The 23,743-nt window shown below is 43.4% G+C and overlaps 2 protein-coding genes across 4 annotated transcripts in view; one reads left to right on the top strand and one right to left on the bottom strand.

Moving 5' to 3' along the window:
* znf438 (zinc finger protein 438) overlaps nt 1-2,614 on the bottom strand; it is a 56,303-nt gene extending 53,689 nt beyond the window's left edge. The window contains exon 1 of one of the 2 annotated variants that reach the window (XM_082546672.1): nt 2,319-2,614. The gene's annotated coding sequence lies outside the window, so the exon portion shown is untranslated. The remainder of the gene's footprint in view (nt 1-2,318) is intronic. The other variant, XM_082546668.1, reaches the window with a different exon arrangement.
* A 15,968-nt stretch (nt 2,615-18,582) lies between these two features.
* Nucleotides 18,583-23,743, top strand: part of zeb1b (zinc finger E-box binding homeobox 1b) — a 49,620-nt gene continuing 44,459 nt past the window's right edge. For both annotated transcript variants that reach the window (XM_082547169.1, XM_082547168.1), the window contains exon 1: nt 18,583-18,929. In XM_082547169.1, the coding sequence (XP_082403295.1) occupies nt 18,872-18,929 (58 nt within the window). In that variant the 5' untranslated portion in view covers nt 18,583-18,871. The remainder of the gene's footprint in view (nt 18,930-23,743) is intronic.

Here is a 23,743-nt window from a genome sequence, read left to right as displayed (position 1 = left end):
GAAAAAGAGCTCTTCTCTAAAACGCTGCCAGCCAGGTGCTCTTGAGCAAGGCACTGAACTGAAGTCTCAGACTTTCCCACAGTAAAGATAGAGAGTTACAGCATCTTTATTATGTATAAATAAATAAATACTGGGCTGCTGTAGATGGTGACCATAATATATAGCTGTGTCTAGAAAGAAAGACCAAGAATACTGGCTGGAACATGTATACCACAGCAAGACAGATTTCCAGCTCCAAATAGATGGCTCTGACTGGCGGGGAATTTTCTCCCTCGATCCTCTCCAAAATCCGTCATTAAAACATCTTTAAAAGCATTTAATATCCACTTTCCATTTTCTGTGAAAGAACTGAAAAGGGCATCAACAGCAGCCCATCGGCCTGTTTACTGAGATCAGAACTGGAACCAAAAATCTAAAAACCACATAAATGTGTAACAAAGATTTCATTCCACTTCTAGTACATGTCTCATTGTTGTCATACTACAAATTCTCTGACTCTTCCACAGCTCCCATAAGCAGACAGCTGATCTAAAACTGAAGCCTGCCAATCACAGGTCTATTAAAGACGCCAACCCTCCTCCAGCCTTGGATTTCCACTGTGTGAAAATGTCACTAAGCAATGCCAATTAAGTCAAGAACCTTGACTTCCACATCAAACAGCATGCCTGAAAGAAGAAACAAAAAGAAGCCCTCTGTGGCTCTACAAACGAGCAGCGGGAAGGTTTTGCTGACTCAGGAGTGATGGTTCCACTGTGACGCATGGATGCGCAAACCGGGCCGACATTGGAAGAGTGATCAGAGGGAAACCTTACCTGCCATCTCATCACAAAAATCAACATCTGGATAAGCGAGACTGCACTTGGAAACAAGCGCTCTGGACACATGCAGGTAAACTGAGCTCTTCTGGGACTATCACCAGAGGTATGTTTGGAGGGGGGAAAATGAGCAGCATTTGATGAAAAGAACAGCTTGTCAGCTGTTAAGCACAGAGGTAGAAACATTTTTGGGGGTTGGACAGCAGCCACTGGCACTTAAAACAATGCACAGAGAGTGGGGAGAATGGGTTCCCCTAAACACCGTTTCAGAAATACTCAGTATTGCTGATTTCATCTGCTTTTATTCCAAAGCAGGAATACCACCATCTCCATCACTGCCCAGGATCGCAGAGTTGAACTGCAGGATGACAGACTCAGTGAGCGCCCATGATAACAATCAGATATTTTTCAGAAGATTCATGCAAAATAAGTGTTCACAGAGGGTGAATGCATAATCACATCACATGTGCACATTCCAATCTCCACTACAAATCAGACAGTTCTGTGTCAAGCACTGTACACAGTTTCACATAGAAAAGTGATTAAAAACCGATTAAAACACTCTGAAACAAATGGTGTGCATGTTGCAGATGTTCTTTAGTTCTGATCATCTTTTGGGAACCTCTTGAATAAACACCGCAGCTCTTAATCTGCAAAGGGCCTGAGGTGGAAAATCAAGTACGTCTATTATTATCTACTTTAAAAATCACATATGCTATAATAAAATCACAACTTCTGACAATTAAGAAATGTTTTGGGGGCTGCATCTCATTGCACTGCTCCAAAAGGTCCTATAAATTCTTGGCAGCATGACTTGCAGTGTTCTTTATTTTAGATATTTGACACACATATTTGTATGAATGACAAAATCTCTGCCAGCCACTAAATGTCAGCTGGCATTATACTGCATATCCTGGCTAAACCCCTGACCCATCTGCACAGCCTTAATTATAACGTCTACAGCAATCAAGACCGATATCCATCAAATTTATACACACTGGGGCTCCAGCTCGATCCTCCACTCACACGTTAAAAGCCCAGGAACTGAGCTGAGGGCAGACGTTGGGTTGCATTCAAAACAATATGAATCAGCCTAGTATCTGCTTCCACATGTCTCGGGTCTGCTTTGTGTCAGTGTACACATCTCACTGCAGGGAATCCTATCCTGGTGACGTATTTGTGCACACCACAGCTGCAGGGTTAGCCGCAGGCCTGCTCTGCATTAGCTACACACAGCCTGTATGACATCGTAGTTACATTTCCTCTACCCACCGTGTGATGCATGAGTACTTTTACACCAAATTCCACACTTTCTGGAGACTGTTATTTCAGTTTGAAGCCGCTATCCACACTATAAATCAACACCAGAGCCAGGGATTGTTCCCGCTGCAAGTACAAGGCACCCTGACAACATTGCAAAGCGAGCCGTTTTCGGCCTTGTTTTTCCCCCCTGTAAGCTACGGGTCGGGTGCAAATGTTGAATAACCTTTAAACGTGTCTCACCTGGATCCCCAGTTATGTGGCGGATGTGCCCTCAAACTACAGGGTGGCTCATTTTTCTTAAAAACCTGGCAAAAGCGTCGATCCTCAAAACTGTTTCTCTACAGCCATTTTGAGCCAAACCATCCGCTTGATCCGGCGAGGGGTGATGAATGTGTGCGACTTATCAAACGCTTACGTTTCTCGACGTTCCCACACTTCAACTATATTTTAAAAGTTAAATAACAAACAATTATTCCACTCTGCAACTGGCAGTGTCAGTCTGAGTGAAAAGGGAAGAACATAATACAGTCGCTCATTTATTTTATCACCCCGTTTAGGCATAAATAGTACGGCCCGTTAAATACTGGGGACCTACTTTCCTCTGTTCTGTCAAAGCAGCCAATGAGTAGCCGTGTAATAACCTGTAGCAGCGCAGCACAGCACAGCACTGAAGCTGTCAGACAGCTCAGACACATCAAACATATAAGAGCGGGCTGGTGGGGGTCACTGCAGGACACGGTAACAGACGCATAACGGTGTTTCAAAACTTTAGAAGAAAGCACGTAACCACACATACAACTACTGTACGTGTGCAGTATGCAACAGGGTATTTTATTTAAGGCTGCAGTGACACAAGGGACCCCATTCCTTTGGAGGGGCCTCAGTCTTGCCTTGTAGGAAGTGTGTGCATATACCTTCTTACACATATTTTTGTTTAACTGAGTTTTTACTTATTAGTATTAGTAGTATATAAAGGTAGCATCTAAAACAACTATAATTCTGCATCAAAAAAATCACAGTAAAGATTGGGATGTCTCAAACACTGATGAAAAATAATCATTCACTGTTTTATTTTAATTTTATTTTGAAATTACTTAATTCACTTCGGTTTCCTACAGATTTTCTGTTGCATCTGAGTGTCTTTTCAATCAGTTAAATTCCATATGTAATGCAGTGCAAAAGTCTTGAGCCACATGTTTTTGTTTTCTTTGTATTTTACCAGGAAAGCACTAAATAGGTGGAGTGATATTTTTTGAAACTGCACAAATTTAAACGGTAACACAAAACAAAAAGCAAAAACAGTTTGTATAATTCTAGCAAGCTTGAAAGTGGATACGTGGCTTGACCACCTCTATTACTTTATCAACACAGCCAATTCATCTGTTTATTCCTTGATAATTTTGCACTTATGACGATTGCTTTAAACTGTTCTTTTTCCAGGGTGGAATGATTGTACAGCATACATGTTTAATGACTTTTATAAACAAAAATTGAGTTCACCAATTTGAATTTATTTTTGATTTAATATAATATATATATTTTAAGTGGTGCTGAAGCTTATACGATATCCTATTAACTTCTTGTTATTGATCATAAATGACTATAATCGGTAGTTTCACTTACACAGCGCAAAAAAAGTATTAGTCACTCATCAGAATGACTAATACTCAGAACAATGGGGAAGTCCAAGGAACTCAAGGAGGGTGTCTTGGGGCTATTTCTAAACAAATGCAAATTCCAAGATCCTTGGTTTAAACAATTGTAACTAAGTACAAGTTATGTAAACCTGGTAATTTGTTAGGATCAAGAGGATCCCACGCCGTTTGATGGAAATGACACCCTGAAAATGAAAGTCAAAAAATGATGCAGCAAGCTAGTCCATTTAGCTGAAATTTCATTGGAGCAACTCAAAATGATACTCAGTAGTTTGCATGACCCCTATATGCTAGTATTCCTGCACCTAATAAGATTATGGATGGTGTCCTGGGGGATCTCCTCCTAGATCTGGACCAGGGTCTCACTGAGCTCCTGGACAGTCTAAGGTTCAACCTGGTGGTGCTGGATAGACCACAACATAATGTCCCACAGATGTTCCATTGGATTTAGGTCAGGCGAGCATGGGGGCCATTTAATGGTGTCAATTCCTTTATCCTCCAGGAACTGCCTGCATACTCTCACCGTATGAGGCCGGACATTGTCGTGCACCAGGAGAAACCCAGGACTACTTGCACAAGCGCAGGGTCTGACAATGGGTCCAAGAATCTCATCCTGATACTTAATGGCAGTCAGGGTGCCATTGCCTAGCCTGTAGAGGTCTGCATGTGCCTCCATTCCTGACCCACCACCAATCTGGTCGAGCTGAACAATGTTAGAGGCAGCATAACGTTCTCTACAACTTCTCCAGACCCTTCTACATCTGTCACATGTGCTCAGGGTGAACCTGCTCTCATCTGTGAAAAGCACAGGGCGCCAGTGGTGGAACCGCCAATTCTGGTATTCTATGGAAAATGTCTGTTGGGCTCCATGGTGCCAGAGAGTGAGCACAAGGCCCACTAAAGGACGTTGGGCCTCAGGTCACCCTCATGAAGTCTGTTTCTAGTTGTTTGGTCAGAGATTGTGACCTGCTGAAGGTCATTTTGTAGCTCTGGCAGTGCTCATAATGTTCCTCTTTATACAATTGAGCAGATACTGGTCCTGCTGATGGGTTAAGGACCCTCTCCAGCTCAGTGAATAACTGTCCGTCTCCTGGAATCTCCTCCATGTTCTTGAGAGTGTGGCAGACACAGCAAACCTCACGGCAATGACACATATTGATGTACTATCCTGGTTGAGTTGGACTACCTGTGTAACCTCTGTAGGGTCCAGGTTTCCTTCATGCTACCAGTAGTGACACTGACCCTCGCTGAGCATAAAACTAGTAAAAACACAGTCATAAGGAGTGGCCTCCACCTTTAAACCCTTCCTGTGTTGGGGTAAGCTCATTGTTGCTTCTCTAATGCAGCTGTTGTTAATTTCATTATAACACCAAAGCAGCTGAACCTGATCAACAACCCCCTCCGCTACTTAACTGATCACATCAATATCCCACAAGTTTAACTTACTTGATGCTGTCCTCTGATTAAAACGTCTTCCTTTAATTATTATTATTATTTGAATAGTGTAGATAGACTGAGTTCTTAGTGTAGTGTTCTCTATATAAATGTATTTGATCCTTCAATAATAGAGGACAGGATAACAAGTACACTCAGAGCAGTTAGTCTTAATGATAGCAATACTTCTGCATTATCTAGTTCGTGTTTGTTGATGCTTTGGGCTCCTTTAAGAATTCTAATGAAGTCCATATTAATTGCTGCATTACATTACTGGATGAGTCAGTTATGACACTTATGCATAACCGAAAACATACACATTCAGACATACATGTAAATTGATGCGCACACGGACACACAAACACACACACACACACTGCCTTTCTGCTGGTGTTTCACACTGCATTCTTGGTGCAATGAAGCATGCTGTTGTTAGTTTTGCAATTTGAGTCACCTGGGGCTACACATGTCCCATTCTGTTAACCGCTGTCAAAGGCCGCAGTGTATAGTCTGTGGCAGGTGGCGATGCTGTCTGCTTGTGCATGCTTGTGTGTGTGGATGACAGACAGAAAAAGAAGCATTCGGTTACATGTTACTTCAGATTTCTCCATCTTTTTTTCTTTCTTTTTTGTGTGTCTCTGTTCTTCTCCTGCACACACATGCATGCTCAGACACACACAGCTTTGAGAACAAAGGCATGTAATCAGGAACTTCAGTACAGGTGTTGTCACTGCTGCTTTTACTGAAAGCCTCTGTTTCATGCTGATAGTGCTCGGCGAGTGATATCAATATTTCTCATCTCCCAAAACAGGATATGAAAGAGAGCTGCCTTTTTCGATGAAACACAAAGGTACCACTCTCGAGCATTTGTGTCTCATAACTGTAACGCTTGATGAAATCATCAGGTATCACTGTGAAACGTATGATTAAACATCCAAAATTACATTCTGTGGCTGCATCTTTCCCTCTGGGCTGTGCATAGGAGCTGCTGAAGCTTTTATTTTTAACAACACATAGAGGTCTTAACTATGGAAAAAAGTTGTTGTGGTATCCCTACTTTGTGATCAATACAAGGATCTTTAGCTCAGGGCCAAATAGAATTAAGAATTGCTTTAGGATAATGACAGTATCGACCAGCGCTCAGCAAAGCGTTTCAAGTCATGGCAGGTTAATTCCCTTCTATGAAGGTGTATGGGGAGCCAGTCAGAGGCAGGTTTGGTGGTCAAAGTAATCCTCTCTAGCGTGGTGCTGCTGCTTTGGGTCTATGCGCAGCCACTACCCCCGCTAAAAACCACTGCAAAATGATTTATGACATATTCTTTGGAAGCTGAGACCTTTCAGAACCTCTGTGCCATCACAAAAGTGAAGAAATTCTGGCAAACTCTGACATAGACCGCACTAGTAAAATTTAACCACTGCAAGGTTATGGAATAATTTATCCTCTTCTTTGGCATGCGCGCACATACCTGCGAAACCAAAAGTCCTGAGGCGACTCATGGATGACATGTCATGAATTACAGGTCAGAGTGAGTTATAGCCGGATCCGCCTACAAAACATTAAGGCTGACATTGTAATATAACATAATAACACAATTGCAGATGAGAAAAAATGGTTCGGCAACATTCGTAGGAAAGAATGAGCTCTTTACGTGAGCTTAAAGAACCGAGTACAAGAACTCAACCTAAGAAAAAAGAGCAGTATAAGGCCTCCCTCTCCTTTTCCAGCTGATATATTTTTCAGCGAGGTACTCTGAGCATTCCTTGTTGCATATTCCCTCTATGAATAAAAGTATTTTACCTTGCTCATTATGTGAGACGTTGAGGTGTTTTGATGTTTGGAGATGAAAATGCTTTGAGATGAAATATTCATTTTTTTTTTAGTTGGCTTAATTATGTATGTGTCCACTGTCAAGTTGGAAACTGCTGCTCCTATGAGGGATGTTTCAAGCGTACCTTTTTGCCATTGGCACAGAATACATTACCTCCTTATTACAGGGACTGCCTGGCATACACTCATATGCAACCTTATGGAAATATTAAATGAAGAGGCTGCACACCTCAATGGACACACTGAATAAGCATGAGCATCTCTCGGTCGTGACTCATAATGCGAAGATTGGGCTGATTGTTGCTTTTGGCTCACCTATTGCGTCATCCATTGTTTTACCAAGGCTTACAGTGAAAAAGTAAACCTGAGCTCCTTGGTCCTTTATTTCAATTAACCCTTTCCGTTCAATAAATAATGACTTCTGTGTTTTAACTCATAAACCAGTGGTGGTGGTGGTGCCTTAGGTGCAATATGGTTGCATTGAAGTCACATCCAATTGCGTGTGGCCAAGCTAGGGGGAATTTCCCAAGAAGCCACATCAAAAGGAACAGGCCAGCTTTTGAGGAAATGCTCAAAATGGAAAGTAGATGAGAAGATCAATACCACACTTATGTCAGTACAGTGAAGCTATATTTAGTAGCCTCTTAGCTTAGCACAAACATTTGAAAAAGGTGAAACCATCTCAAGCCATAACCCATGCAAATATAAGAATGTAGAGTTGGCAGAGTTTATCAGACAAGTCTTCAATTATTGAGATGCAGATGTGCTGATGGGCAGATTTTGTTTCCCTGGAGATAGCATCACTGTTTTCCTGTAATGTTATGCTAAACCCCATGCTAGTGCTAAACTCTAGCTTATGTTAGCTGCACTATCACGGCATTTAGCTATTGAACAACGAATATTATAAGAGAGATTACTATTTTCAGCTCTTCGTTTTTGTTCTGGGAGTCATGTATAGTAGTTTTGCATGAGCTGTTGGTAAAAAAAAAAGTATATATATTAAGTTGACCCTTTCGCAGCCTCCAAACCCTAGAATGGTAACATCAGGTGATTTTCACCCACGCAATTGCAAACACATTCCCAGTTCTATCATTTTTTATTAGAAACTTTAGAACTATTAGAAACTGTTTCACTAATTTTAGAACCTTTTCATGATATCTTTTTTCGTGTTATTAAAATAAACAAACAGAAAACTTCAATTTGCCATGTAGTGTTGCACTTAAATATATTTTGATGGAAAGTATGTTTTATCTTATATTAAATATATTATGTTGACTAAAATAAACCCAAGATTAAGGATAGTGTAAGAAAAATGCACATTAGTAGCCCATACTGTGCTGCAGACACAGACAACTGGAGACATCATGGCGTAAGCATTCCTGTTAGGCTTCTTAGGAGTTGGCTAATAGACTGTTTCTCAAATGATTTGTATGTTTCTGTAATCTTTCATCCAGCAATATGTGCAAACAAATATTTTTTTGATTAAATGTATCACACAGATACATTTGCTGTAATGGTTCAGTGTTATGCTCCATTGATTTCTTTACATTTTAGAGAAATCCAATGTGCCGGCTCAGATTTGGGTTTATAATATCACAAATTTAGTTTAGTGAACTTAGTAACTTTTAATTTTAAACAGAGTTTACAGGTCTCCTGTATCTGGCAGCTCGGTATTCAACATTCTTTATCCAGTATGTCCAAACCATTTCATCCTTACCTCTCCAACTTTGTCTCCAAACTGCTCAACCTGATCTTCTGATATGCATCAACTCCATCCTGAATGCTTTGCAACATTCTTCCTTCTTTGACTTCCACCATTTAATCCTGGCCTCTGCCTTCACTTGCTTCTTCATATTCTTGATTTCCAAACACAGACTAGAGACAAACATCTAATGTTACATCTACCTGCACCATGATAGAATAGTTTGAATCTACCTCAGATGCTCCTGGCCTCACCTCCCTTCCACACGGTCACCTACATACACAATAAATCTACCTTCCTTCTCTCCAACATATCAGCCAGATCGCTCCATTTACCAGTCACAGTCCCTCCATTTTTTGTCCCTAATTTCACCTCCACATTCCCTTCCTTTCTTTCTCCTTCACTGTCTCCTCACTCCTTCCCTGTCTCCTGCTCCCTTGTCTTCAACCAAAGTAGTTGCCACTGTTGTTAAACGAGGCCCGACCGCTCCTCTGTGGAAATCTCATTCTTTACGATCCACATGCATGATTTTATGCCAGATGCACTTCCTTCCAGGCTTGGGACCAAAACTGGGAGTAGACAGCCTTGGCCCCCCCATGGCTGGTTTGTGGGTGTCCTTGCATTTGTGGCTATTTAAAGTTTCCAACAGCCTAACTTCTGCCTGGCTTTGTTGCTCCTCTCCCTTCCAAAGCACTGAAGTCAAGACTCTTTGGCTCCTTTCAAAGCTGTAAACCATGAAAATGAAACACTAGTCTATCTGACTTTCAGTTTTGTCCAGATGTCGCTTTGAGTACAGATGTGTAATGTTCTCCACGTGTTTCTAATATGGAGTTTCACTGCACACTTGGCTTACACCTTCGGGGTGAATACTCAAGAGGTGATTGAGGTGAAGAGATTGGTTCAACTACATGAATCTACTGTATATAAATTGCCACTCTTGTCAGTACACCTTAAAGGACCAGTAAGCTAAATTAGCGATTTGGTATTAAGTTCTACACGTGGTATCGTCATATAATCTTCCCCTGCAAAAAACACACAGTTTATTTAGGCCAACAACATGAGCATTACACTATATTCTAAACAGTATACTGTCCTTTCAAGTACTGCCAGCAAAGGCTTACAATAAATCAGTGTTTAACCAAATCTTGCAATGCGTCATTGATAATTTCCATAACTACAAGAATCCTACTGTATTTCTTAAAACCTTTCCCCATCAAAAACAGCACCCACTGCTGAGTGAGTTTCCTCGTCCTCAACACCCCATTACGACACGAAACGCGCTCTATCTCTGTACATGTTTATTTCCAAAGCCTTGCTGGTTGTTATGTTATTATTACAGTCATTTCCTGTGCTGGAATTTCATTTTGGGGCTCCCCTTTTGCTCTTAAAACTTACTAGCAGCCCGTCACCCTTTCAGCACCTCTGGCTGGCTCTTGTAAAGGTGTGGGTGGCCGTGCTTGGACCCTGAAGTGGTCGCACGGACGCTGAGCTGTGAAATTACATTAAGCCGCCAGGCTAAGGCCCATGGCAATCCTCCCTTAATGAAAACTGTTTCGCAGCGCAGGCTGCTCGGAGCACCGGAGACAATCTGTTTGACAAGCGGGGTTTAATATGGAGAGGTTGAGTAAAGGGACACCATAGTAATTGCTGGCATTTTGGATGTTCATTTATAGTGCTCCGCCGCTATTCATGTGCACAGAAAAATGTTCTGATGTTCTGTGAGTGTGTGTGGGAAAGGAGTAGGTGTGCGGTATTCATATTCATCCAGTGAAAACATCAGTGGCCTATCACAGATTGAAACATAAGCACATACACAAACATAAACCACCCACGCGCTATTTACTCATAGAGCCTCACCATTGTACCTGTAACTGCATACTCGCAGATGTGTTTCCTTGTAATGGAACTGTGACATATAGATTCATATCATCAGTTGGGGGAATGACGTGTAGAAGTGAGTATTAAAAGGTCACACAATCAGCGAAAAGTACACCGTTATATTATGGGAGCCACCGCATTTAATTTTAGTAACATGAAGAGGAAAATTAGGAGAAAATGTTCTAAATAAAAACATTTGCTAAAAGAGATGTTCGCCTTTTTGCTAACAGAAGTGGTTGAAATGAAAAGCTTTTGACATGACGTACAATTTGCACCTAATTTTAAACTACCAAACCATGCAGAGTGGAGCAGCATTACTTGTTTTGTGTGTAGATTACCAAAAAGATAAAGGTAAACAAACTTCAGGGACAGCAGCATGAAGGAGATGAGACTCGGAGCCAAATGACTCATTTGCAGCTTTCACTTCAGCTCAGACGTTGAGAGGACACTAAACTAAGTTTAATGATAAGTTATAAGTTATCCTATTACTATTACATTTTACAGCTGTTTTTTTTTTTCTACAGCGGGACATCCCCCCAAAACAACTGCAGAGTCATAATGATCATTTTAAACATTATATCATACACCGATCAGGCGTAACATTATGAGCCCTGACAGATGAAGTCAGTAACACTGATTTTCTCTTTATCATGGCACCTGTTAGTGGGTGGGATTGATTAGGTAGCATTTTGTCCTCAGAACGAGAAATAGAGTTTGACACAGGCCAAATTGTGATGGTTAGATGACTGGATCACAGCATCTCTGAAACTGCATCTTTGTGGGTTGTTAGAATAAAGGAGTTAGAATAAAATGAACATCAGTTTGTTATGTATCGGGCTGGAAAGCCGCAAACCAGTCAGGGTCCCTATGATGATCTCTGTACACTCCTGAAAGCACTAGCAGTGGACATGTCAGCATCAGAACTGGACCACGGAGCAATTCAATTCAATTCTATTCAATTCAATTCAGTTATATTTATACAGCGCTAAATCACAACAATAGTCGCCTCAAGGCGATTTATATTGTAAGGTAGACCCTACAATAATACATACAGAGAAAAACCCAACAATGCTATGACCCCTATGAGCAAGCACTTTGGCGAAAGTGGGAAGGAAAAACTCCCCTTTAACAGGAAGAAACCTCAGACAGAACCAGGCTCAGGGAGGGGCGGGGCCATCTGCTGCGACTGGTTGGGGTGAGAGAAGGAAGACAGGATGAAAGACAGCGGCAGCAGTGTGATGCTTTTGGGCAATGTTCTCCTGGGAAGCCCTGGGTCCTGCCATCAATGTGGATGCTCTTTTGACACCTACCTAAGCATTGTTGCAGACCATGTACACCGTTTCATGGAAACAGTACTCCCTGATGGCTATGGCCTGTTTCAGCAGGATAATTCACCTTGACACAAATCAAAAATGGTTTGGGAATAGTTGAAGGAGCACAAAAGAATGAGCATGAGATGTTGGCTTGGCCCCCGAATTCGCCAGATAGGCAGGTGTTCATATTGTTACGCCAGATTATTGCAGGTCTGCAAAGCGCTGTGGGGCACCTGTGGTTCACTTTGGAGGTGCAAACATAGAGAGACTGAGTAGAAAGAAGTTCCAGTGTAATAAAATTCCATAATGTCTCCAGCTTTCAGTTACCTCTACTCTAACAGACATGTTTTGAAAGCTTGGCCACATAAAATAGAAATTACCACCAGTGATAGATCAAGTAGACATGAATGGAAAAAATTAGAAAAACTGGCAAACCAAATTTATCTTTGCCGTATCACCCAGTTAATAACATCTTCTTTTCACTGCAGTGCACCTCATTTCACATTTGTTCCTTCACCACAGATTGCCTTTGAACTGTGAGAGAAGATGCCTTCAAAAAAATAACACCTTGATGGACCAAGTTTGACATCTTCCCAGAGAACTCAAACGCCATTCCAGCCGCAAGGACAAATGAACAGTAAAATGCAACGGGAGTTCCAATAAATACAGTATAAATTTAAACTGGGCTTTCCACAGTGTGGCTGTCTCCTCTTGACAGTCACAGGAGGAGGGGGAAGACTGAAGCAAGCATGTCTGGAGCAAGGAGGTGTGCGTTCATGTGTGTGCACGTGCACATGCGGGGATAAGTTCACACACACGTCTTCCTAGCCAAAACAAGTATATTTCTTGGCCTGGTGTCTAGACAGGCAGCGTTACTTTTACCCATGGGTCAAAAGCTCTCTGCCCCGTGGCCACCCACCCCTGTGTAATCATGGGAGCAAAGGGAGTTTGTGTCTGTGAGGGGTCTTAACTCCTGCTGCATGCTAATCCTGCGTGAGTTATTATCTAATGGTGATACTTGAGAAAGAAAGAAAATACAATAAAGGGACTTTTTATTGCTCACACTTCCCTCCAGTTGTGTCTCAGGTAAAAAGGTGCACGTATTAATTTAACGAGAAACAAAAACCTGCTTATTAGCCATGATGAGAGCTACTCGACCTCTGAAAACACGTGTATGATGTTATTTGTGGCTCTGAAAGGAAAGCTGAGATGTGTCTCACATGAACTCTGGAGAGTATCAGGAGTTGTCCGCTCTCACATGTAGCAGGCAACAGGAGAAGACTTCCAAACGCTGGAAATATATGTGCTATTCACACACGGATGGAATCGGACAATATGCAGACTTTGTATGGCATCGAGGGTCGGGACGATTTTTAGCACAGGGAGGAATGCAAAGAAATGGAAATAAAGTAGCTGCGACCAGAAGGGTGTACTATGAAGCAACACTAATGGGTTAGCGAGCTACATTGTGCTTAAAGTCAGACCTAGCACTCTCTTTTAGCCTGTCTAATATCGTAATATTAGTCAGTATGCCTGATAAGCATGATCAGATTATAATTCTAAGGTTCTAATTCTTTTTTATTTAGAAAATCCTGTAGGTGCATAAATGCAACTTTTGAAGCCTTACCTTACTAATAACGCTGAACAAAGCTCAGCTGTAAAGTCACATGGTCACCGGAGTTTGGAAATGCCATATCTATAGATACAATGGTTCAGGAATGGTTCTAGGAGCGTAACAATGAGTTTGAGGTGTTGACTTGGCATCCAAAATTCTCCAGATCAGACCAACACAGCAGAATACACAGACCCATCATCGGAGGACCGAGCAGTGAGTGTGATAATATGAGGCTACATAAGAGGAAAAGTTGTTGGGCACATGACATTTATAGATGGCCTGTAGTTATACCTAAATACAGACTGACAAGCTGCTTCCCAGTCTCCTGAAGTCTGGCAGAAAAGGAACATTTCAGTGTGATAATGGTCCAAACCAACACTGCCAAAATCACACAAGTTTTTTTAGAGATGATGAAAACTAGGACCAAGTCACTTGGCTTAAATCCAAGAAGAAAACCTTCAGGGTAGCAGAGTAGAGCAACACAACCCTTTCAGCAAAGAACAGCAGGGAAATGGCTTTCTAAAGATGGAGTCTGACATCAGAAATAAAAGTGACACGCAACTCAAATGACATTTAGGTGACATTGCACTGCGTACTGACATTTATTTTACACAGATTAAACAGCCTTTTGTAGTCTGTCAGAGCTGCTTTTAGCCACTATATACACTGGTGTGTTCAATCTTTATCAGTTCACCACTATTAACTGCCTGCTATTTATAGTTGTAGTGTGTAGTTTTTGTCACAGCAGACAAATGCATTTAGTTTGGCACCTAGGATCCAGCTCATCATTCAGGTGGATGCTGGGCTGGTGGATCTGCAGAAGATCCACCATATACCGTGTTTGGTATATGCTGTGATGAGAGTTTGGCAAAAAATCCTCTTTATCAAAGTACATTTTCAGACTGGAGCTGTATATCAGTATTCACAGGGTAAGCACTCATGACAGTAGAAAGTAGGTGGAGAAAGTGTAATCAGATTCTTTGGGGGGTCTGACAGCTGTTCTTGCTCCGTCCTCCTCACCTTTCTCTCAACTCAAACATCTGAGGCGTGGCTCACTCCAGCAAGCATGTCAGTTACTTCCTGTCTTGAGGGGGGAACAAAATAAAAAAAAAATCCATGGAAGGAGACGGAAGCGAGCTGAGAATACTGTGCCCGAGATTGACATCTAGCCCTCAAAACACTGCATTGTTGTCTCTGAGAGCCTGACAGCTTGCATTGAGCCGCTGCTGAATACTTCAGCCCATATTTGTTTTAGGAGTTTTCCCCACGGGGGCCGACTTGACCTCAGAAGAGAGACATGAGAAAATTCTCAGGCTCTGTTGATTCACGACGAGCCAGATTGTTAAAAGCAGCAGCTTTTATAAATCAACAAACTCTGCTCACTCGTGCAGTGCTTACTCACGAGGATGTGTGGCACTGAAATGGATCTTTTCTCATCTCCACAGTATCGCTTTGCACTGAAGGCTCAACCTCAGGACTTTTAAACTGTGTGTATATGTGTGCGTGTCTGTCAGCCCTGGCTGTAGCTGAGCAGAATGGCTGTGATAGTGTTTTGTTGGGGGGGGTCTGAAAGGGGGAGGGGGGACCTCACATTTAGGCTGGCGTCTCTTGGGAGAGATTAAGCAGTTTAGTCTCTGCTGCGTCTCTCTCTCTATCACTGCCTCCAGCCGGTCCCCTGTATTCGGAGCGAGGCAGGCTGCGCATTTTCTGTCGTCCTTTTGTTTTGTTTTTGTTTGTGGCAGTTTCTGTTCCTCTCTTTCGCTCTCATTTCCTCTGCTCCTTCTCTTGCTTGTTCTCCTTCCCTCTATTCTGCCTGCTCGTGACACTCTTTCGCTTTCCTTCAGACTCTTTCTCTATTTTATAACCTCCCCCCCTCCCCTTTTATGTTTTTCACCCTTTCGACCTCTGGACATCCAGCTGATTCTCTTAGCTGACAGCCCAGATGGCACACACACACACACACACACACCAAACCACCCCCAAAACACAAACTGAATACTGTCAGCCCCTCACTCACCGATAGGCTGCTTCAGCTGGGCCATCCTGCCGAGCTGATCCCCCTTGTCCTGTGTGGAGTACTGTGGAGTTCAACCACTACTCACATTAATCTCCTAAACGATCCTGGACCTAAGAGGATCAATACTCATTTTCAGGGAGCAGCATGATCCCTTAATGTAGTGGAGGATGGCTGCTTATCCCTCCCGCCCCCCCTTCATTCACCCCCTCCCCTCCTCTATTTTAATTCCCCATTGGATGAGCAAGAGTCAGCCTTTCATTTCATTTCATGGGCCACTTTATTTAAGGCAAGATCGTGCTTTTATTGCTGTTGTCATTTCTCAGGTGACTGGCACCTGTATGTCCTGGTCATAGAGGGGATAAAAACGGCCTCCATCTTCATTAGGGTTTCACTCTGAGGAGCTTTTTTTATGACATTCGATCTGTCTCTTGTAATAGACTCTCTTCCCTCCCCAACATTCATCCCAATCACGGTGGGGTCACACAGGGTGCCTATGTATAACTGAGAGCGTGCGTTTCCCATTTGCGTGAATTCGCTGCAGTGCAAACTTTGCAGAGGTTTGCAAGAGCAAATAAATCGCTCTGGTTTTACTCCACTTACTTTGAAACACATCAGAGGCGTCTTTGGTCTATTTCGTATTAGCGGTCCTCGTGTAATTGTTATTCTTTGTTTTCCACAGACGTTGAGAAAAAGAAAAAAATGACTTCATGCTATAATAGCGGCGTGATCCAAGGAAAATGGGAAAGATCTGACTTTCCACTGGATAACAAGCATCCTATTTTTCCAGACTCTGTGTGCAGCTCCGACCGCACGCTTAGCTTAGTGTCTCATCATTGATCTTTGCTGATGCAGACTGTTTCTGGGGCCTTTTTCATCAGGAGAGGTAGCCACAGTGCAATGAAAGGCAGGCTGCCTATTGGTGGAAGAGGCCACCTAGAGCAAGTTTGTAGGTGTTGTTTATGCTAAAGCTATTACTCTGCGTCTGGGCAGCCTGCCCCGAGAGCTGGACCGCTCTGCTGCTACTGAATTATTCACCTCAGAGGTCTGCCATCCCGTGTATACAAGCTGTCACATGTAGCTGAGTGATAAGCTGATTGTCCTGCAATGTGGGGTTTGTTACTCTGTGTGTGTAAATACTGTACGGGCAGATTTATATGTTGAAATGTTGTGTGTGATTAAATGATGAAATCTGCAAAGTCTAATCCAAATATATCTCTGAGACTTCTGCTTGCTTCTTAAAGCACTAGCAGCTCGAAATCGTTGCATCCTCCTTAAAACAGTTTGCCTTGACAATGCGGGATACCCCAAACTGATGCAAAACCGGGGTTATGCAGTCAGTATGGGCTGAAAGATGATAACATCTCAGATACAAGAAGTCCAGGCGTGAGAAGCCAATTACAGCCCACTTTGATCCTGAGTGGCCCCGACCACTAAAATTATTGCCGAAAGACGTGTTTTTAAAAAAAAGCCTTCTTCTTTTTGCTGTTAACAAGTTAATGTATATTCCACACTTATTCATGTTTTATAAAACATCTATCTATAACTTAAAAGCTTACTAGGAGAAACCCTTGAAGCTGTTTTCTGAACTGTCATATTTCAGGGCTGCTGAGGTGTCAAAGCTCATCATTAAGGGTGAAGGGGAGATCATCAAATGTCATCTTTATGGGGAAAAGAGTTAAGAAAAGCGCTAGAAAGACTGTTAAGCTGATGATTAGGATATCCAACTCTGTTGATAACTCTCTCAAGATGTGATCCATTCTCTCTGCTGAAAAATCAAGTGAAAAAAAAGCATGCCATCTTTTTTTTTGCAATTTTTACTCTGCAAAGCCGTTGACTTGTTCTGGCCCCTGGGCCCTACATTTGACACTTCTGGCTTGTAGTCATCTGCTTCAAGAATAGCCACGACTCTAACACACTGCTGCAAGTCATGGGACCGCGAGCATCATATAAACTTCATCTTTCCCCATCACTACAAGCATCCAGAGGAATTCACCTCAAACATGTGATCCTGGATATTTCTCTTCTGTTTACACAGTGTGGTTCGCCCTGTGTGTGTGTGTGTGTGTGCCCGTGTGTGTGTGTGAAGGTTTTAGGTCTGATTGGATACAGTCTGAACCTGCTGATTGTGCTGGCATGTCTGTGTCCTCTTCATCACCGCCGTAGAGGGTTCGGCTCAGGAGAACAGCAGGGTCTTTCTTTAGGTGGAGGATTGAATCAGTGATGACAGTCTCATGACTGCTTCCTCTTTCTGACACACAAACACACACAAGCCCTGGCTGCTGTTTTTTGCAACCCTACTGTGCTCACACACAGGAAAACATACATTCAAACAGAACAGGTCAGGCTCAGGTGTGAAAAAAAATGAAAATGATTAAAGATAGCAAACTCCCTTTAAAAATGCACCTGAGGAGTCTCCTGTGGAAGCCATGCTTCTTTTAAATCTTCATTAAAGTTTGCAGTCTCCTCTATCCGTGGCTACTTACCTAATTTACAAAACCCATCAGTGTGAGGGTAAGGGGGGTGGGGGCTGATCATCCTAAAATCTGGTTGGAAGGAGATTTGGGAATGGCAGTGACTGAGCAGTAGTGCTGGGAAGCCATAAAAAGAGAGCATACTAACTCAACTTGTGCCAAACGTGGCCTTTTTCATTTCAAGTGTTCACCTTCATTTTCCAGGGCCAAATTCTCTGAAAGGTTCCAAGAACAAAGATCCAGCACGTGACAGATACAAACCGGCTCCAGGCTTTTTTGCATTCTTCCTTGCAGTGCACTAATCTGCTTACCTACTGGAATACCTGTACAATCACACACACTCCCAAACTTATCCAAAACGGATTAAATAATTACTAATTCTTTTATTATTTACATCTCTGTCATGTATTTTTTTTTATTTGTTCGTTTTGTTTTTGTTTTTGACATTTGTTCCACGTGCTTTAAAAGTCAACAAAACATCCAAATAATAATAATAATAATAATAATTTGGAGAAAAATATATTTTAACTAACTTCCAATTTGCGCTGTGGTCATAAAAAATAAAATGTGGTGGAAATACCTTTCAGTATCATCAAAGAAAAATACACAGAAAAATATTTATGCTGTTTAAAAACACGCCACATTCGTGACAGCGGAGCAGGTACGGACTCCACGCAGCTTTCTCTCTCACTCCCAGCACTCCGCGTGAAGGATACTGGCAGCGTGGGTCGATGAGGTGCGGGAAGGTGATGCCGTAAAGAGTGTCGTAAACCAGGTGCGGAGAAGGGGAGGTGAAGGGAAGCCAGGAGGAGGAGGGGGGAGAGAGGGGGGTGAGAGAGGAGGTGACTCTCCGGCAGCATTTAGACACAACGAAAGGATCATGGCGGATGGCCCCAGGTGTAAGCGCAGAAAGCAGCCGAACCCGAAAAGGACCAACGGTGAGTAAAACTACTTCCGACTCGGAGCTTTGCTTTCAGAGATACGGTGTGAACGCCGTCCTGTCTCCCAGTAATTTTGCCGAAAAGTTTCGTGGCCCAGAAGTCCGGTTTTTACTCACCGAAAGTGCTGGGAAGTAGCAAGTGAGCGCTGTATTACAGCCCTATGTGGTGTACCGTTATACCTGGGTCGCGGCTCTCCCACCGCCTAGCGGCTCTCTGCGCCGGAGACCGTTATACGCACCTCAGTCCGTTATGAGTGGAAAAGCTTTTGTTTCCACTTTAAACTGCTTTATTCGTTTAAACACACTTTGTCCGTCTCTACAGGCTGACAATCCATTGATTTAGTCCCATTCTGTCGAGTTATTGAGCCCACCACTAAACTCGGACCTGTTTCTGAGGGGAAACGGTCTACCTGATTCCTGTTGCGGACCTCGACGGACACATTGTGTTTTTACATATGGATAAAAGAAATCATTAAGCAGAACTGTGTTTTGGTTTGGTTTGTTTTTTCTCGACGATGTTGATAATTATCTGTATTATCTGTGCGCGTGTGAAGCAGAGGGGACACAACTGTTTGTTCTTTCTTTCGCGCACAGGCAGCAGGTAGCGACAGGACACTGTTGCTGCGCTACGAGGGCTGACAAAACGAATTTTCCCCCATTTAACCCGACCTGTCCCGTTATCCAGACACTTAAGTGTGAATGTAAACACAGTTTTCAAGCTTTAAAGCCGAGAAGCGCTGAAACTGTATCGGTGTATTGGAGCTCGCTTTGAACACTTGCCTTTCCTCTAACTTAACTGTTTCATTTCGATGCCGCACACGCCGTGAACATTAAATATGACTTGTCAGAGAGGGTTTGACAGTGAAGCAGTGGTAGAAAGCTTGGGAGAAACATGGATGGGGTAGCCGGAGGTTCCGGAGAACGAGGAGTATCTCACGCGCTGTTTGTGTGAGCAGGGCGAGCGCAGCCCATATAAGGACAGCGGATCCTCTCCTGTCGCGCATTGGGAATCCTGATTGTTGTAGGACGGTGGTCGCGAGCGAACCTCTTTACTTTTCTGTCTTTACTCACTTCATTACAGCTTGTAGCCCGCAGCAACATTTGAAATGGTTACATTGTTTAATGTTTTAACATGCCGACGTGCGAAGCAAGACGGGGTTTTTTGTTATTTAAGGGTGGTGTGAAAATACTGGTGAACCGTTACAAAGTCGCATGTGCGGCTCTACTTTGTTCAAATATCTGTCTCCTGGTTGTGTGACGCGCATAAATGGACTTTTGCGAGTATATAACGTCTGTTTTTTCCTGCTTCGCTCTTTCTATTTACGTGCTGGACTGTGGTGAAATCGTCGTTTCCGGTGCTCGGACTACTTTTTTTCTTCTTTTTTGATTGACAAAACAAGTTGTTCCGTCGTGGATCTGACAGCGTGTGGCGTCCATATCAAGTAGTCTCGGTCCTGCGTTAGCCTGTGTACCACCCAGTGTAGCTCACGGGAACTGAGGTGATACGCGAATATCGCTTTTATTTTTGCTTAGTAAGATGCGATGGCTCCTGCGCTGCTGAAAACGAGTTAGTGGGTGGGAAAATGCAAGCAAATTGTGCCGTGTGGATTTTCTGTTGATGTCTGATCAATTTAGGAGAAGAGTATAAAACAAAAAGAGAAACAAAAACTTTGAGCCACTGCTATTTATGTTCTCCATTGTGATTTTGTTCTCTTTTCATAAGGGTGTGTTTGCATTTCATTCCTGGAGCGGTGTCCAACGTGTGGACACACCTCAGATAACGGTCCTGCTGTCAAAGTGTGGGTATTTCTATTACCCCTGGGAGGAAGGGAGCTTTTAAATGACTTCTCATGTGCTTTCCTTTGTTGCTCTTTCTCCTTTCTTTAAGTTAACGGGCCTGTATTAATCATTTCTCACTGATGACACGGCCCTATTGATATTTAAAGTCAAACAGATGTGCTCCTTGTTTCCTTGCCTCATTTGCATTTCCTTCAAAGGGGATGTTGAGGCCTGTGTTTTTAAAGTCCTTGCTTCCTACCACCACCTGACAAGGCAGGTGATCTGTCACATAAATGCACCTCTCAGCTGAAGGGGATTCCTCAGAGAAGTTAGATGAAGCTTTTTTTTTGTTTTTGTTTTGTTTTTGTCATGCTCATTTGATGTCTCTCCCTAATTATAAGACCCTGTTGCTTTTTTAATGAATGAAGCCCTTGAGTTTTGCTCGGCTTGTTATAGTCCGAGACTTTGCCAGCAGAGAGGGAGCCGAGATCAAGGTGAGCCCCATTCCCTGTTGTAAACAGAGAGGTGTTAACAGCCTGCAGGACAACAGGTGTTTGCAATCGGCGGGATACTACAGCTTCCTTTGTCGCTTCTCCCCCCCGCCCACCCCTCAGGAATAGCAGCGGTAATTTAAAACAGCAATTTGGGAATAGAGGAATGCGGACGGTATTAACATTCTTTGCAAAAATAAACAGGGTCATTGGGGGGGGGGGGGGGGTGCTGTGAAGGAGCTTGTGCACAGGTAGCTTAGATTTCTGTTTATTTGATAATATGACGCAGACCTTTTTCCTCATCTCCTCGCGTGTCTCCCGCCCTGCATCACTCCCTCTTTTGCTCCCTCTCCGTCATCCTTTTTCTCTCTTTCACACACACACACACACACACACACACACACACACTCACACACACACACACACACACACACACACACACACACACTTGTACCACCTTGATGAATCATCCATCAAATAAGGCAAATGAGGTTGCGGGCTCGGCACTTGGCAACAGCTCATGTAATGTTGAAGAGTATGTTTATTGGCCTGGTAAAACTATACTTAAACTATACTTGGTGCCCTGGACTCACTCGCCCTGTCTAGAGACCACTGAATACAACCACATGCTGTAAGTTTGTGGAATAACAATTTAAAAAAGAGAAAGAAACATAACAAACCAATAGTTTAGCTGCAGCTTGTGCTGTTTGTGTGAAACAAGTGATGTTTGGGCCCGTAGCGGAGGCTTCGGGAGGAGGTGGGGATTGGCTGCCACTTGTGCATCTTAAAAGCCATCTGTTTACATTTAAAAGGTCCACCCCTGTTGTGGGAAGAGTTTAGCAGAGGAGGAAATTTTTCATTTATCTCGCTGCTTTTCACCAACTTCCCTGGCAGCTTCATTTGAAAGTGCCAAGTAAGAAGAAACCCCCCCCCCCCCAATCCCCCCAAAACCCCTCAGCTCCTCCTCCTCCTCCCTTCTCTCTCCGCTCTCAGTCTGTCCCCTCTCACTCCTTGTTCCAGATCTAGAGCTCGTCCTTTATTTCACATTTGGGCAGGGAAGTTTTGGGGGATTGGACAGGGGGGCGGGTTGGGACACAGTAGCCAGGGGTGCTGTTGATTGCCCCCTGACCTAGGCACCCATGCATGCTTAGAGTATGACTTCACTTTCCCCCCTCTGTGCCATTGTGAAGCTTCCAGCATGTCCAATTGTGTTTGTGTTTAAGTCTGTTCAATGACAGGGGGAAGAGGGGGAGAAGGAGGATGGTGGTGGTGGGGATGGTGAGGGGTCCTAGAGCACTTTTTTTTCTCTGGTCCTCCTTTCTTCCCCCCCCCCCCCCCATTCCTCTCTGACCCCCTCTAAATTGCAAGCTCCGTGTTCCCAGTGGAGTCGAAAGGGGATGGGAGGTGGAGCGGCGAAAGATTTATACAACAGGTGACAAGTGAGGGAACGATGCTGGCAAGATATAAAGAATGATGCATAGGCAGCCAGCTCCCAGACCTCTGAAGTAGTTGCACAACTTGTTTTGAACATCAGCAAAAAATAAATAAAATAAAAATAACACAATGCAGGTAGAAATCGCCTACATTAAAACTTTTTGCTTTTTAGCTAAGCTTCACATTCTTCGTGTTGGAAATAAGCTTGAGATCATCTGACCGTTCGGTGGAATTAAAACGATGTGATGTACGACCACACTCCCACCTCTGTTAAGGCGGCTTAATGATTAGCTACTCCCATGGAGGCTGAGAGCATTAGCCTATAAAAAGGTGCTCTCCCTCCATAAAGAAGGAGTTTTAAACCCAGAGTCAGTTTCAGTAACCCCCTTAACTGTGCTTGGATGTGCTTTATTGGGGGGGGGGTTTGTGTGGCTGAATGCTTAACTGGACCATTGTGTGTCACGGCTTTAGTGAGAAAGCCTGAGGAGAAAGAGCCTGGTTACCTTTGGAGTTTGCCTGCTCTACCTCATACACTTTCAGTGGCAGAAGAAAAGGGCCATTCAGCAGGCCCCGGGATGGGGAGGGAGAGCCCTTTTCACACTGGGCTTGTGGGAAACTTCTCCTCCATACTGTGCATGCCATTTGCATATGACCCATTCTTTTCCCAAAGGTCCCTGTGAGGGAGGAATCCGTGGAACGTTCGCAGAATTCATCAAATCCCTCTCTCACGTGGCCCTCAGGGCCCCTCGAGAGGCTGGCATCGAAGCGCTCTGTTTGACATTTTTGTCTCAGAAATGTAGCTTGTGGCTGCGTCACGCTCACTCGCCTTAATGTTAACAGCAACGCATCCCCGTGGCATTTCTGTGCCATGTATGTTTTAAAGTGTGCTCGCCCATTCTGCTGATTTGAATGTCAGGGTGAATTGAAGGCTTAATTTGGCACAGCAGGCAGGAGTTTCCCCAAATCCCCAGCATGATGTGCATGACAGCCTCCGAGGCTCCTTAACTGTTGATGATGCAGCCGTATGCACAACGGCAGTCGTTGCCACTCGAAGGACAAAAATATCCTGGAGTTGCTGACTTAGGGTGTTTGGGGCCGGGGGTCCGGA

Source organism: Aulonocara stuartgranti (assembly GCF_965226115.1).
Source record: "Aulonocara stuartgranti genome assembly, chromosome: 9".
Taxonomy (NCBI): Eukaryota; Metazoa; Chordata; class Actinopteri; order Cichliformes; family Cichlidae; genus Aulonocara; species Aulonocara stuartgranti.
Note: the sequence above shows the minus strand (reverse complement) of the source record. Positions and strands in the feature narration are given on the sequence as shown.